This window comes from Colletes latitarsis, chromosome 12 (genome assembly GCF_051014445.1).
Source record: "Colletes latitarsis isolate SP2378_abdomen chromosome 12, iyColLati1, whole genome shotgun sequence".
NCBI classification, from domain to species: domain Eukaryota; kingdom Metazoa; phylum Arthropoda; class Insecta; order Hymenoptera; family Colletidae; genus Colletes; species Colletes latitarsis.
The window spans coordinates 21570072-21587408 of record NC_135145.1 but is presented as its reverse complement, the minus strand read 5'-3'; the positions used below and the strand labels follow the sequence as shown (position 1 = coordinate 21587408).

The window sequence follows — 17337 nt, the reverse complement described above, 5'->3', positions numbered from 1 at the left end:
TCCAGTTTAGAAGGTCAACAGCTTTTCGAAACATCCGGTCCCCATTCGCGCGTCGCAATTTCCAGTCGGCCAGCAACGCGGAAAGTGTCTCGATTCGCGCCCGTGTGCGAGCTCCGCCGGAATTGGAGTGGCCGAGGTTCTCCAGTTTTTCCCGCGATTGCAATCGAGCAGCTAATTTTGGAAAGCGATAACCCGGGGGGCGAGCCTAGGATCCGATGGGAGTTACAACCTGCCCCGTTTAATTTCAGAGCCAATCAGCGGAAGAGACCGTGTTTCCGCTTCTCATATCAATCGATATCTACGCGATGTCCGTAAATATCCCGAGAAAAATATTACTTTTTCGCGATGACCGCGTGGCGTCGTTTCAAACTTTTTTTAAAGACTCCCGGACACTACGGTCGCGTTATTGCGTCGGAATATTATTCGAGCCGGGGGAATTTATTTACACAGAGTTATGGTGCACTGTGAACAAAAGAAAATTTGTTTATCACGAATTGAAACGTTGTTTTTATTATCGAGATACGGGTTAATACACGAGCAAATTAAAAGTGTCTTGTGGGACGGTCGTGGGACGTTGGAGACGCTGGCTCTCGCGCGATCACCGAAGTGCAGCATCATTGGGGCGGCGTGCAGACTTCGGGATGGGTGACCGCTCCCCGAAAAAAACTCGTATTAGTCCATGTGGAGTTTTTAAAATTGTTCTAACCTCCCTATCGGGTTTCTAATCAGTCGTTACTTGTTTCTATCATGAAATAAACAAAAAAAAACCACTTTGTAAATAAATATAACCAACAATTAGAAATAAAATAAATAAGAAAAATTGAAAGCTTCTATACAAATAAAGATCAGATAAAATAAATAAGAAAAATTGAAAGCTTCTATACAAATAAAGATCAGATTTCCCGGGTTGTTATAATAATTATCCAGGGACGTGTTTCCACGCGGAAAATGTTCCGATAAGCGTAGGGGGGGCCGGGGGATATCCGATCACATCCATGAACGGATCTTGTTCCGGATTTTCCATCAGAAATCTCGCCGTCTCTCTCGGGCTTTCCCGTCGGGCGAGAGACACACACCGGGAATGTAACGCAGGACAACGGTGACGTTAATTCGTTTCCAGTGCAAGACGTATGATCCCTCCGATAATGGGGCTGCGCGCCGCCTCCCGTTCGCCGATATTCCGCGGCTATCTGCGACCCCGAATCGAATCGCATACGCGGGGACACACGACCCCGTCGAATCATCGATATCGACTGGGCGTCGGAGGGGCCGCGTTAATTGCACTTCAGACGTTGCCTGCTGGGAAACGATAGATAATCGTCCGGGGCGAATTTCGAGCCCTGTTGCGTTTGTCACTCGAGTGTTATACATCCCTGGGTGCCCGGGGAATCATTTTCCGCGAGAAGGCGTCGTGTTCCCAGCCGCCGGAATCCCACCGCTCTCCAAATAACCACAGGGAAACGCGAAACGTTTCTCGAAATCTTGGCGAGCACCCTAGGGGGGGCAAAAATTGATTCAAAAATGCATCATTCGAATTTGTGAAAGCCACAGTAACATTTACGATAACTTATACAAACCATTCTAGAATTTTGAATATTCTCGACCCATGAGGGAGGTTTCGAATTACCCAATTCCCATCGTTGTTCTTTCCGGGAAGGGTTTGAAGACTCTTAAGGAATCGTATCTCATTGACCGCGCTCGTTCTTCCGTTCGTAATGGACCTTCGAGCCGGATAGACGAAGTAAGGAAACTACGGGGAGATAGATGAACGGATCTCGGCGGAGGCAGACGCGCTGGAAGTTGATCGGAATTACGTTAATTGCTTTAGCGAGCGTCTTGCAAAGGCGAGCTTGAATGGCTCCCGCGGAGGGCGCGGTCCTTCCATAATGGCGCCCCCCCCCCCCTCTTCACCGTAGCATCCGTTCATTGTTACCGTTGATGCTATTGCGTGCTTATCTGCGACCTAAATTGCATCCACCGGATACGAGGGACCAGTCCGGCGACATTGACTGACGTCGAAACGCGGAAACACCCCGATAATTATGCCAGAGGCATGAGGGATGTCGATTAGAATCTGGCTCGAACGGTGCGGCTCGGTGTCCGCGGGTTCCGTCCGGTGATCTGCAATTTGGCACGATTCTGACGAATCCCTTTCCCCCTCTATCCATCAACGACAACGTCGAAAGTATTCTACGAAACGTGACTGCGGACTACTAACACATTACCGACAGGTAAATCACCTTTTTACCGACGACGCTTACCGGCCGGTAAGCCTGTTAATCGGTACATTACCGACCGGTGGCCCGTTAATCTCCTCTTTACCGACGACACTTACCGATCGGTAAAGCGTTAATATTAATCGAGTATCGACTCGAAATACTTAGAAATCCAACGTGGGAATCTTCCTCGAAGGGGCGGGCGAGAAAGGGCCGTTGAAACTAATAGATAGGTAATTAGCGGATAATGAAGTAGCTTCCCGAGGGCTGAAAAAATGCCCCTAGATCGCCGGGGGTAGATCCGTTAATGATCGATCGGGGCTTTGTGCCGTAGGCCCGCGGTCAAAAGGAACTTATTACGCTTATTAAGTCGACTTCCTGGCCCCCCCCCCCCTCCCCCGGTCGACGCGGAGTGCAAAGGATTCGAGAGGACGTCTTCGTCCTGCGTCGGTTCGCTAAAGGGACGACGACTAATTAGATGAATAAGATAATTCCACTTTTCAAACGACGGAACAAAAGCCAACGTTTCTCTGCTTTTCTTTTCCAGGTGCGGAGGATGTGTTCAGGTTTACGGGAAACGAGACGCACACAGACTACTTTCGGCTGGTGCTGCGGGACGGGAACTATCTTCTGGTCGGCGGAAGGTAAATAGAGGATTCATTTGAAGCGAGTGCTTTAATTAAAGGACCGCTTCTTCGTCTTCTTCTTTGGTACTTCGAGGGGCCCCCGTGCGATCACACGGGGGCCCTCTCGATGTGTACGTGTGCGGAGTATTTTCCTTCGGCGAGGGGATCTCGTTTCCACGGATTTCCCGTCTCCTTTTATCCACGACGGTGAATTCCAAGAACGGCCACCCGAGCGCTGTTCTTCCCTGTTAATGAGATCGTCGAACTTTATTTAGAAACTTCTTTGTACGCTTTATTTTACGAGCCTGCGAATCCGTGGCACCGAGCAACGATCTTTAAAGAACCCCCCATCCCCCCACCTTGAAATAGAAAAGGCGGTTAGTTGTAATTAAAACGCGAGAGACGCCCGGAAAGTAAAGAAGTAACTAACAATTTCGTTACATTTGCAATTCGACATTTTTAATGAGTTTTGTTTGGAATTATCTCGGTTTTTATTTATGGAATTGCAAGTTTATTCGCCCCCAATTGGGTCACTGGATTCGATACTGTCGCTGGGGCTGTACGATCGATTATCTTTGGTCGCGATAATTGGGTCCAAACGGGTCGACGGGCCACGGTTTTTACCCGCCAACAAAATGGCGAACGCTAGGGGATCCGTCGGAGGAATATTAATCTCGAGACGCGCGCCATAAATCCACCGCCGTTTGTAATAAACGGACCTGGCTCGAATCTTCCGCGGTTCCGCAGTTCCGGTCTTTCGATCGACCTTTTTTCCTCCCCCGCTGTCGATTCGACGCGACGGACGTTCCCTAGGTTACCGACGGATAAGCGGAAAAGGCAAAAGGACGAGACTTCGCTCGGTGATTAATGTGGGATCGGGAATACTCTTTGTGGGCATAGAAATTGGGGATAACCTCTGTGTGACCTGCAGTTGACCTTTCGACAAAATGGCGCCGCTAAAATACTGTTCAAAGACTTCGAGAACTTTGGTTGTTAGTTTGAAATCATTGTGAAATTTGTAATATTTAATTTTACATTTTTGGGTTAATTAAATCATTAATTATTTTAAGTTTGTGGGTTTGTGAAACAGTGAGGGAGGTGTTTGATCTTTTCTGGAATTTGAAATATTTAATTTTATGTTTGGAGATAATTCTGTGGGTTTGTGAGCCAGTAAAATGATTTATTCTTTCAATATAATTTTGTGGATTAGTGGAACATTTAATTTCGTATTTTAAAATAATTCTGTGGGTTTGTGAGGCAGCAAAATGATTTAATCTTTCAATATAATTTTGTGGATTAGTCATACATTGAATTTGAAATATTTAATTTTATATTTTAAGATAATTCTGTGGGTTTGTGAGGCAGGAAATTGATTTAATCTTTCAATATAATTTTATGGATTAGTGGAACATTTAATTTCGTATTTTAAAATAATTCTGTGGGTTTGTGAGGCAGTAAAATGATTTAATCTTTCAATATAATTTTGTGGATTAGTAAAACATTTAATTTCATATTTTAAAATAATTCTGTGGGTTTGTGAGGCAGTAAAATGATTTAATCTTTCAATATAATTTTGTGGATTAGTAAAACATTTAATTTCATATTTTTAAATAATTCTGTGGGTTTGTAAGGCAGTAAAATAATTTAATTCTTCAATATAATTTTGTGGATTAGTGAAACATGGAATTTGAAATATTTAATTTTATATTTTAAGATAATTCTGTGTGTTTGTGAGACAGTAAATTGATTTCATGTTTTAAGATAATTTTGTGGGTTTGTGAACATTGAATTTGAAACCATTAATTTCACATTTTAAAATAATTATGTGGGTTTGTGAGGCTATAAAATGATTCTATATTTTGAGATAATTTTGTGTGTTTTTGAAACATTTAATTTCACATTTACTTCTGTGGGTTTGTGAGGCAGTAAAATGATTCCATATTATAAGATAATTTTGTGGATTAGTGAAACATTGAATTTGAAACATTTAATTTCACATTTTAAAATAATTCTGTAGATTTGTGAGACATTGAATTGATTCTATATTTTATGATAATTTTGTGGATTCGTGAAACATTGAATTTGAAACATTTAATTTCATATTTTAAAATAATTCTGTGGGTTTATGAGGCAGTAAAATGATTTAATATTTCAATATAATTTTGAGGATTAGTGAAACATTTAATTTCATATTTTAAAATAATTTTGTGGTTTTGTAAAACATTGGATTTGAAAACCTTTAATTTCACATTTTAAAATAATTCTGTGGGTTTGTGAGGAAGTAAAATGATTTCATATGTTAAGATAATTTTGTGGATTTGTGATGCATTGAATTTGAGACATTTAATTTCATATTTTAAAATAATTCTGTGGATTTCTGAGACATTGAATTGATTCTATATTTTATGATAATTTTGTGGATTAGTGAAACATTGAATTTGAAACATTTAATTTCATATTTTAAGATAAGTCTGTGTATTTGTAAGACAGTGAATTGATTCCATATTTTAAGATAATTTTGTGGATTAGTGAAACATTGAATTTGAAACATTTAATTTCACATTTTAAAATAATTCTGTGGGTTTGTGAGACAGTGAATTGAATCCATATTTTAAAATAATTCTGTGGGTTTGTGAGGCAGTAAAATGATTCCATATTTTAAGATAATTTTGTGGGTTTGTGAAACATTTAATTTCACATTTAATTCTGTGGGTTTGTGAAGCATTGAATTTCACATATTAAAATAATTCTGCCGGTTTGTGAGGCAATAAAATGATTTAATCTTTTTGTGAATCAGCAAAACATTGACTTTAAAACGTTTAATTTCATATTTTAATTAATTACCTTCTAGATATTTCCCCCCAGAAAGTGTTAACTGCAGGTACTCTAATCCCCAAAAAGTCTCTCGAAAATATGCTTGGAAATATAAATCGAACTATATCAAGTGCGGCTTTTCAGAAAATGTAAACCGTAGGGAGACAAATCGAGTCGATTATACGATTATCGGGCTCCGGTTGGCTGGTTCCAGGGATGTTCCATTTGACAAACTGCGCCATTCAGCGAACGTTGAAAAGACTGTCGCGCACAAAGGGGCCGGTTCGTGGCTCGCCCAACAGCGTTCAATCTCAGAAACCTCTTTTTCCACCCGTTGCAGAAATCTCGTGCACAACCTGAGCCTGACCGATCTGACCGAGCAGCAGAGGCTGACTTGGTACTCGTCGGACAGCGACGTGAAGATGTGCCTGGTTAAAGGCACGCCGGAGGAGAATTGTCAGAATTACGTTCGCATCCTGGTGAAGATGGACGCGAGCACGTTGCTGGTCTGCGCCACGAACGCGTTCAAACCGATGTGCCGGCAGTACGGCGTGCACGCCGGGAATTACACGATACTGGACGAGAAGGTGGGCCAGGCGAAGTGCCCCTACGACCCACGACACAACAGCACCTTCGTCTACGTGGATGGCGAACTCTACACGGGCACGGTGGCCGATTTCGCGGGGATGGACCCCATCATTTACAGGGAGCCGCTGCAAACGGAGCAGTACGACTCCAAGAGCCTCAACGGTGAGTCTTCACTTGAGAATCTCTCGATGAAAATCGTCTTGCATCAATATTTGTTCACATTATAGCGTCAAACTTGGAAATATTCTATGATCGAATGATGAATTTAACGATATTCCAAATTAAAATGGCGTTATTTACAATTTCAAGACCTTTCTGTTGTAAATAATATTGCTACACGTGAGTTCAAAGTGTCGGTCACCGGTGACCACCACAGCAATTATCTTGTTAATAGAGAAATTTTATATCGTGGCAAGCCTTTTGTCTTTAAAACGTGATAATAATATCTCCTTCGAATCATTAAATTCGTTTGACTGGCAATATGACTCCAAGAGCCTCAACGGTGAGTCTTCACTTGAGAATCTCTCGATGAAAATCGTCTTGCATCAATATTTGTTCACATTGTAGCGTCAAACTTGGAAATATTCTATGATCGAATGGTGAATTTAACGATATTCCAAATTAAAATGGCGTTATTTACAATTTCAAGACCCTTCTGTTGTAAATAATATTGCTACACGTGAGTTCAAAGTGTCGGTCACCGGTGACCACCACAGCAATTATCTTGTTAATACAGAAATTTTATATCGTGGCAAGCCTTTTGTCTTTAAAACATGATAATAATATCTCCTTCGAATCATTAAATTCGTTTGACTGGCAATATGACTCCAAGAGCCTCAACGGTGAGTGTTCACTTGAGAATCTCTCGATGAAAATCGTCTTGCATCAATATTTGTTCACATTGTAGCGTCAAACTTGGAAATATTCTATGATCGAATGATGAATTTAACGATATTCCAAATTAAAATGGCGTTATTTACAATTTCAAGACCCTTCTGTTGTAAATAATATTGCTACACGTGAGTTCAAAGTGTCGGTCACCGGTGACCACCACAGCAATTATCTTGTTAATACAGAAATTTTATATCGTGGCAAGCCTTTTGTGTTTAAAACATGATAATAATATCTCCTTCGAATCATTAAATTCGTTTGACTGGCAATATGACTCCAAGAGCCTCAACGGTGAGTCTTCACTTGAGAATCTCTCGATGAAAATCGTCTTGCATCAATATTTCTGATATTATAGTGTGAAACGTAGAAATATTCAATGATTCAAGGGTGAATTTAATGATATTTCAAATTAAAATGACGTTATTTACAATTTCAGGGCCCTTACTTTATAAATAATATTGCTACACGCGAGTTCAAAGTGTTAATACGGAATTTGTCTGTTGTCACAAGCCTTTTATCTTTGAAACATGATAATAATATCTGTTTTGAATCATTAAATTCGTTTGTCTGGCAATATGACTCCAAAAGCCTCAACGGTCAGTGTTCACTTGAGAATCTCTCGATGAAAATCGTCTTTTATCAATATTTCTCACATTATAGCGTCAAATTTAGAAATATTCTGTGATTGAATGGTGAATTTAACGATATTCCAAATTAAAATGGCGTTATTTACAATTTTAGGGCCCCTCCTTTGTAAATAATATTACAATAAATGAGTTCAAAGTGTCGGTCACCGGTGACCAACGTATATTAAAATGCTAAATTTGTTATTTTACAATATTCCAAATTAAAATAGCGTTATATACAATTTTACATTAGAATTCTTCCATTGTAAACAGTATTGCAACACATTGTGAGGTCAAAAGTGTCGGTCACCGGTGACCACCAAGTCAATTATTATATTAATACAGAAATTTTATATCCTAGCAAGCCTTTTGTCTCTAAAACATAGTAATAATATCTGTTTCGAGTCGTTAAATACCCCGTTATGAGTCCAAGAGCCCCTACGACCAGTACTTAGTTTTCACCTGAGAATCTCTCGAAAGAAAACCATCTTCCACCAACATTCGTTCACATTACATCGTGGAAAACAGAAATATTCGATAATTCAATGTTAAATTTCACAATAATCCACGTTACAGTAGCATTATTTACAATTTCACAAGTATTACAGGTTTGTAAATTCAAAGTGACGGTCACCGGTGACCACCGTGGCAATGAAAGTGTTATTTAAAAACGATATATCGTCACAAGCCTTTTCTATTTAGAAAATAAGAATTCTTTCACCTAATTCTACCCTTTATGATTATTCAAAATACAACCCTTTACTCAAAACGATTTCTCCCATTCAAATTGAATGAATATTACAAAACTTCGTTTCTGTTCCAATATTCGAAAACGCTATGTGGTCTGGGTTCATCCTTTATAAAATGGCCAGTAAAAAATTCGATTTGAAAAACGTCCAACCACTTAGATTAAATAAATGTTTCACTCGATTAAATTCGATAAATCCCTCGAGGATCGTTTTTAAAATACATTCACAAAGCAACAGTAACTAAATAAAGTTCGAATACAGTTTGTGTCGAAGAAATAGTAAAATGTAACCAACGAATATTCCGAATAACGTGCGTCGTGACGTGTGTGACACTGATTTATGGTTCCTCCATGTTTGGTGCACGTGACGCGCGAAAGAATGAGGGAAACTATACAAAGAGGAGCCCTCTGCATCATTCGAATTCAAGAGAAGGAAGTGAATGACGCTATAAAATAAATTACAGCCAATTAAATTTGTCGTGAAACGTTCGGGAGAGCAATTTCTCGAACTACCCTTCCGTCTTAAATCGACGCAGGGATCGCGTTAATGGAAATTCGGGATCCAGAGGAACCGTCGTGACGTGTTTGAGCAAACAGATACCCTTCGAAGAGGCTAAAAAGTCGCGTATCAAAATGGGGGAAAGGAATTAGAAAAATGCCAAACAGGGGATGATATGTCGGATGGGGGAGGGTACGATGATGAATCGACGTTGGTAACGTCGATGTTCCCGTTTAAAAATTAAAATAAGGGTGGACTCGATGGGGTATTGAAGGTAAACAGCCCCAGAGTGTTTTTGATAGTGGAAGAAGGTCGAAGGAATTTATTGCTCCCTTATACTAAAAGGTCCTCGCCAGAGTGGAAGGAAAACTTTGCATTCTCTGGTAAGAAAAGCGATCAGTTATTGGGAAATGGAAAAATAATTCACCAGAGAAACCGTCAATTTTTTATCAATAACCAGTCCGTAGAAATTTTTAAATATTTGTCAAATTTATTTTTCTCGCCGAAGGGTTGAATTTTTCGAGGGGTTTAATTAATTTAAAATAGTTCGAATAGCGGGTAAAAATAAATAAAGACTGACTTTATATAATACTTGCTTTGTTTTCTTTTTTAAAATAAGAGGAACGTGAAAAGTTTTCCTCGCGACGAAGCAATATGGCCGCCAGGCGTATTGGAACCGCTTCTTTGACGCGACAGAGTCTCTGTTTTTATTCAATTCACTCATAAAACAGATTCCTAGTGAAATAAATGCACCCACGACTGCGTATTGTCGTTGGGAGTAATTTTAACCTCGACTTGGGGGGCAAATGTTTAAATAAAAATTCTAATTTTTACGTTTTATTTGCTGTATATTTTTCATTTAATGATTGCTGTAAAATGAAGGAAAAATGCAGAATTAATTTGAAGTAATTCTGACATTTTATTTGCTGTATATTTTTAATTTCATGATTATTATAAAATAGTGAACAAATTTGATGTATATTTTCTAATTTCATGATTGCTATGAAATAGTAAAATAATTCTTTAATTTTGATGAATTAAAACCTTTTATAAATATCTTTCTACTCTTAATTACGATTAACAATAGTCGAGAAACGATTTATTATTTTTATAGAAATTAATTGCCACGTTCCATGTCCAGAAATTTTACAGCTCAATACTCTGTTACGCCAATTAGACAAAAGACAATAAAAAAATATTTCAACAACATCGATCCAATCAATACATTCAAACTCTATGAAATAGATAGAATTCCTTTTAATTAGATCGCACTATGTTTCATTCTATTTGCTGCACTTACTAATTATTTTTTAAATTTTTAGTTTGTTTCCCGTAGTATTTAAATCAAATTGTTCTCCAGAATAAATTGTTCCATTTGGGTTTGTGAAACGATTTTATATTTTAAAGATAATTTTGTGGGTCCGTGAAACTGTGGAATGATTTCATGTTTTGAGATAATTTTGTGGGTCTGTGAAACAGTTGAATTATTTGATGTTTCAAGATTATTTGGTGGGTTTGTGAAACAGTGGAGTGATTTGCTGTTTTAAGATAATTTTGTGGGTTTGTAAAACAGTGGAATGATTTCATATTTCAAGATTATTTGGTGGGTTTGTGAATCAGTTGAATTATTTGATGTTTCAAGATTATTTTGTGGGTCTGTGAAACAGTTGAATGATTTGATGTTTTAAGATAATTTTGTGGGTTTGTAAAACAGTGGAATGATTTTTTATTTCAAGATTATTTGGTGGGTTTGTGAAACATTTGAATGATTCGATGTTTTAAGATGATTTTGTGGGTTCGTGAAACAGTAAAATCATCTCATTTTTGAAGCCAATTTTGTGGGTTTGTGAAACAGTAGAATGATTTCATATTTTAAGATAATTCTGTGGGTTTGCAAAACAGTGGAATGATTTCACATTTCAAGATAATTTGGTGGGTTTGTAAAACAGTGGAATTATCTCATAATTTAAAATAATTTTGTGTGTTAGTACAATGGTGAAATGCTTTCATATTTCAAGATTATTTTGGGGTCTGTGAAACAGTAGAATGATTTCATATTTTAAGATAATTCTGTGGGTTTGTAAAACAGTGGAATGATTTCACATTTCAAGATAATTTGGTGGGTTTGTAAAACAGTGGAATTATCTCATAATTTAAAATAATTTTGTGTGTTAGTAAAATCGTGAAATGCTTTCATATTTCAATGTTATTTTGTGATCTGTGAAACAGTAGAATGATTTCATATTTTAAGATAATTCTGTGGGTTTGTAAAACAGTGGAATGATTTCACATTTCAAGATAATTTGGTGGGTTTGTAAAACAGTGGAATTATCTCATAATTTAAAATAATTTTGTGTGTTAGTAAAATCGTGAAATGCTTTCATATTTCAAGGTTATTTTGTGATCTGTGAAACAGTAGAATGATTTCATATTTTAAGATAATTCTGTGTGTCTGGAAAACAGTGAAATCATCTCATATTTCAAGACAATTTTGTGAGTTTGTAAAACAGTTGAATGATTTGGTGTTTTAAGATAATTCTGTGGGTTTGGAAAACAGTGGAATGATCTCACAATTTAAAATAATTCTGTGTGTTAATAAAATCGTGAAATGATTTCATATTTCAAGATAATTCTGTGGGTCTGTGAAACAGTGAAATCATCTCATATTTCAAACAAATTTTGTGAGTCTGTGAAACAGTAGATAATTTTGTGAGTCTGTGAAACAGTAGATAATTTTGTGAGTCTGTGAAACAGTAAATCATTCTGTGGGTTTGTGAAATGACTTTCCAAAGCTCTGATAACTTAACCCTACCAATTTTCTTTGAAATACCACCCCCGAAAGTTTCAAGGAACACTTAAAATAAGTTATCATCGTTTAAAAAAATCCTGATTCGATTCGACGGGGAACTTTCACGAATAAGTCGTTCAGCCATTCCGTGGTCGTAGTTCTCGACTTTGAAAATTCCTGGCCCGTAGCCACGGGGGTGAGAAATTGTTCGAAACGTCGCGATCGGCCGCGGCAACGACCGTCGGCGCTTCAGCTTTAATCCACACGGTGTAATTCCGAGATTAACCGTGCGTGTACGTGGATTTCGCCAGGCTCCGCGCTCGCAGAGATTATTCCACGACCCCTCCATACCTGTGTAATGACAAAGCAGCAACCCCCCTCGGCCACCCCCCCGTTCCCTACGAAATACGTCTCCGTCGATGGGAAATTTTAATCCGGATCAAAGAGTGCCTCTGCCCCGTTCGACGACCTCCGCTGCACGCTTTTTCCACCAACTGTTGTCGCTAACTCTTTTATCGGGCCACCCCCTCCCCGGAAATTCCACCCTCCGGATCATAATTGCCCATTGATTTCGTTCAGAAACACTCTCGACCCTCCCCACGTACACAAATCAACACTTTTCATATTTTCTTTACCATGAATAGACTGTGGGATATTTTTGCAAATTTTTATTAACAAAATTAATCGATTTGGAGCTTTGTCAACCTTTGAATATAATAATTTAATTTTTTATTTTGTTTTTATTTTTGAGATTTGTATTTTTTGTGTATTTGTATGCTGAGTGGTTTAGGTAGCTTTTTGAAAATTAAAATCTTGAATAAATAAACATAAACATTAGCAGTATAATTTATGAAATATTTATTTAGAATTTGGGGAAACATTGTAATCACATGATAATATTAAAATAGACTTCTGTTTTGAGATATGTGGCAATTTTGACATTTTTTGTTAAGGGTAGTTTCTCCTAGAATTAATTATTACAAAATTGTGAGAAGCTTGTGAATGTTTATACAGGGTGTTCGGTCAACTCTGGGAAATATTTTAATGGGGGATTCTAGAGGGCAAAATAAGACGAAAATCAAGAATACCAATTTGTTGATAGAGGCTTCGTTAAAAAGTTATTAACAATTAAATTGAAAATTTTCAAATCGTTCTGGAAAAATTATTTTCGGTTGCGGGGGTCAATTGCGATCATTTTTGGTCATTACACATACCCCCGAAATCCTAACCATTTTCGAGAAAAAAATTCCTTACCGAAAAATGTCATGTCTGACCATACCGTTGATATGTTTCCCTGAAATTTTTTCAAATCGTTCTAAAAAAAATATTTTTGGCTTCAGGGGTCAATTATAATCATTTTTGGTGAAGAGTCATATCCCCAAAAACCTACTCATTTCTTAGAAAAAAATTCGAGAAGGTGTGAAATTTTTCGACCAAAAAAAAAATTTCAAATCGTTCTAAAAAAAGTATTTTCGGTTGCAGGGACAAATTGTAATCATTTTTGGTCAATAGGCATACCCCCGAAATCCTAACCATTTTCGAGAAAAAAATTCGAGAAAGTGTGAAATTTCTCGATCAAAAAAAAAATTTTTCAAATCGTTCTAAAAAAATTATTTCCGATTTCAAGGGTCGATTATAATCATTTTTGGTCAATAGGCATACCCCCAAATTCCTACGCATTCTCGAGAAAAAAATTCCTAATCGAAAATGTAATTTATGGCCAGAAATGTTGCACGAAAATTTCATGCGAATCTTTAAAATGTCATAACTTTTGAACGGATTGACGAATTCTAATGTTTAAAAAAGCAAATGACGCGTATTTTGCTAGAGAATATGTAGAAATTCAAAAAAATTTCGAAAGGTTGTTCCTTGACCCCTTAAAATTAGAAAAACCCCATAAAAATAGTCAAAGTTTCAAACAGCCATAACTCCTATAATAGTGAATATATTTCAATGAAACTTTTTTCTGAAGTAGAGCCCATAGGTACCTACAAAAAAGTATTAAACAACTTTTCTGTGGGGCGTCAAATAAAAGTATCAAAAATGAAAAACTAATTTTTAAGGAAAATCGACAGGGGGTAGGTGCCTAAATTTTTCGACGAAAAAAAAATTTTTAATTCTGAAAAAATTATTTTCGGTTGCGGGGGTCAATTAGAATCATTTTTGGTCATTACAGATACCCACGAAATCCTACGCATTTTCGAGAAAAAAATTCGAATAGGTGCCTAAATTTTTCGACGAAATTAAAAAATTTCAAATGATTCTAAAAAAATTATTTTTGGTTACAGGAGTCGATTACAATCATTTTTGGTCATTACACATACCCACGAAATCCCACAATATAGACCTCCATTTCGAGATACATGTCAATTTTAACATATTTTGTTAAGGGTAGTTTCCCTTAGAATGAATTACTACAAAATTGTAAACAGCTTATGAATGTTTACATAACTGTAATAAAATAACAATATTAAAATAGACCTCCATTTCGAGATACATGTCAATTTTAACATACTTTTTTAGGGGTAGTTTCCCCTAGAATGACTTATTACAAAATTCTGAACCATTACGTAAACATTCAGAAGCTGTTTGCAATTTAAAAAAGTACTCTAATAAAATAACAATATTAAAATAGATCCCCACCTCGAGTTACATCAATTTTAACATACTTTTCTGGGGGTGGTTTCCCCCAGAATGACTTATTACAAAATTCTGAACAGCTACGTTTTTATTCAGAAGCTGTTTACAATTTAAAAAAGCACTCTAATAAAATAACAATATTAAAATATCCCTCCACTTCGATATTTTGCTAAGGGTAGTTCCCCTGTGGAATAAATTATTTCGTATCCTGACCCACTGCGTCCACGTCGCGAAAAAACGAAGTTACTACCCCTTTAAAAATTTATATTCGAGGTTGGAAGAATTACGAGATTGTCGAGGGGGTTGACAGTACGCATAGAGGGGGGTGGTAAATTTTTACGAGCGTGTATCGACGTCTCGAGGCGTCTTCGTGGTGTCCGGAAGCCGGAGGACGCGATAGAATTGACGCGTCGCCTTGTTCCGGGGGAGTTGACTCGTCCGCTAGAGTATTTTAATTGAACGGTCTACGAGCGCTAATCAAGTTTCTCCGCCCGCTGGATAATATTGATTTTCCCTCCGTTCGTTGAAAATTCAATTTTCCCCCACCCTCCCTGCCCTCTGTTTCCCCGTCTCGCTCCCTCCCGTTCGGAATTCCCGTCGCGGACAAATATCGAAATCACTGTTGACGCCTCCGGAGGGGGGATGAAAAAAAAACCCACCCCCGGTGCACGGTATCGCGGTAATTTTCGTTTTTGGACGGGCGGACTAATTAGGTCGTCGCTTCTTCTCGTCGAATAATTATTCGCGTTCCTGTATCGAGCTGACAGTTTTTGCCCCCCCCCCCCCCCCCCCCCACAGAGCAAAAAGGATTTTTTTTTTTTAAGGGATGAACTTGTAAAAATCTTGCTTCCGTTCGGTGCACTTTGTCTCGATGGAGGCGCGGTTAAACGCGAAAAGAAAAGAGCGGGGTGGAAACGAGAGAGAAACGGGGGAGGAAATTTATGGGAGACCGTCCCCCCGGATATACCTACGCGGGCGCGCGAGATTAATATTACTTTATGAATCCTAAGAAGCTTATGAAAACCCTGTCAAGTTAATAAATCGATAAAGTTTTCTCACTTTATCGGGCACTTGTGCGCGACGAGCGAATAGGAGAGAAAAATTGAGAGCGTAGGGGGGGGGGGGTGACTGGGGGGAGGGAACCGCGTCGTTTCACCGCGCGACAGCGCTCGAATAACCCCGAGAAAATAAAGGGGCCTCTTACGTATTCGTAGTTGGCTTATTTCCGCGCCCGCGGAGAAGCTGTCGCGGTCCTCCCGGCGCCATAGCGGTGGTTGAAATTGATTTTTACGACGGCGAGATCCGCCAGGCCAGTAATTGGAAACGACCCCCGAAAGGGGTGTAATGATTTTTTAACGTGGAATCGATAACGCCGATGGAAACAACGCCGGGATTATCCTTCCATTTGTGCCCCCCCCTCCTCCCTCCTACGAACCTCTGCCAACAAACAGGGGCTTACGATTCTCCATGAACCCGGGGAATCTCTAACGAACGACGCGTCTTTATTTCCCAGCCACCGTTATCTCTATAGTTTATTGCGTCCATTGTCCCCGTCCGGCTAGTTATCACGTTCGTTTATTTATAAGGGAACTTTACGGACGCCATTTACCGTCGCGTCCCAACGTAATAACAATAATAGCCTTGTAATGCCATGCGCGATTCTAATTGCAGCGCCGAACTTCGTGAGCTCCATGTCCCAGGGAGACTTCGTCTACTTCTTCTTCCGGGAGACCGCCGTGGAATATATCAATTGCGGCAAGGTAAGTAGTTGCGCGACGCTTAATTGCGCAATTAGTTTCGCGAACGTGGATCCATTCCGGGAAACGACCGGAAAATCGACGACGATTAAACATCCCGAAACTGTTACGGACCCTCGAGAACTTTAACGGCCGAACCACGGGCCTGTCCAACGCGATACTCCCTTCCTTAATATTTTACTGCGTCGTACCCACTGCTGCGCGTAAAACCCCGTCAAACGTCGCTATTTAACACTTTACCGACCAATAACGGTTGACTCCGGGCTGTCAGTAGGCTAGTGGTCGGTAACATGTCGATTATGTAGGTCACCGGTCGGTAACATGTCGATTATGTAGGTCACCGGTCGGTAACATGTCGATTATGTAGGTCATCGGTCGGTAAAACGTCATTACCAGTGGTGCAAATTACATAGACGTTGATTTTTATCATTGAAAGTAGGTTTTATCTCAATAAATACAATCGTAAAAAGGATATAAATAACGTGGACAGGCTGACAGGCTGTCAGTTGGTACGCTTTGGCGGAAAACAGGTAACCAGTAGGCTAGTGGTCGGTAACATGTCGATTATGTAGGTCACCGGTCGGTAACATGTCGATTATGTAGGTCACCGGTCGGTAAATGTCGATTATGTAGGTCACCGGTCGGTAAAAAGTTGATTAATAGGCTACCAGTCGGTAAAACGTTATTACCAGTGGCGCAAATTACATAGACGTTGATTTTTATCGTCGAAAGTAGGTTTTATCTCAATAAATACAATCATAAAAGATATAAATGTCTACCAAGGTGGGTAAATTCGTTCGAAAAGGCGCGATAGCGGTCGATTTCGACCAAGGATAAAAGTCGACCATTTCCGACCCTTTTCAAGCGTCTTAATGACTCCTTGCGCCACGCCTTGTAGCAGTGGGAACGTGTTCTCGGCCGAATACAGTCGCTTGGAACTCGATGTGACGACATCGTAACGGTGAAGGACTCGTTGGAGCGGTGCTCGAGCTTCGTTCTCAAAGTGTACGAACAATTTTCGCGTCTAGGGCGAGCCTCGAGCCCAATTTGTCGACAAAGGTGCCGCCAACGAGTTCTTCCTGCTCGTCAGGATATCGTATAAAATTCGTCTCATCTCTGACGCGTGTATGCAGAGATAATCAAG

The 17337-nt window shown here is 39.0% G+C and overlaps 1 protein-coding gene across 5 annotated transcripts in view; it reads left to right on the top strand.

Annotated features, from left to right (window-relative positions):
• Positions 1 to 17337, top strand: part of Sema1a (semaphorin 1a) — a 365473-nt gene that overhangs the window by 339950 nt on the left and 8186 nt on the right. For all 5 annotated transcript variants that reach the window (XR_013080845.1, XR_013080844.1, XM_076779613.1 and 2 more), the window contains exons 2-4: positions 2764 to 2860; positions 5997 to 6406; positions 16108 to 16196. Coding sequence is in view for 3 of the 5 variants with exons in the window: in XM_076779613.1 (XP_076635728.1) it covers positions 2764 to 2860; positions 5997 to 6406; positions 16108 to 16196 (596 nt within the window). In the remaining 2 variants the exon portion in view is untranslated. The remainder of the gene's footprint in view (positions 1 to 2763; positions 2861 to 5996; positions 6407 to 16107; positions 16197 to 17337) is intronic.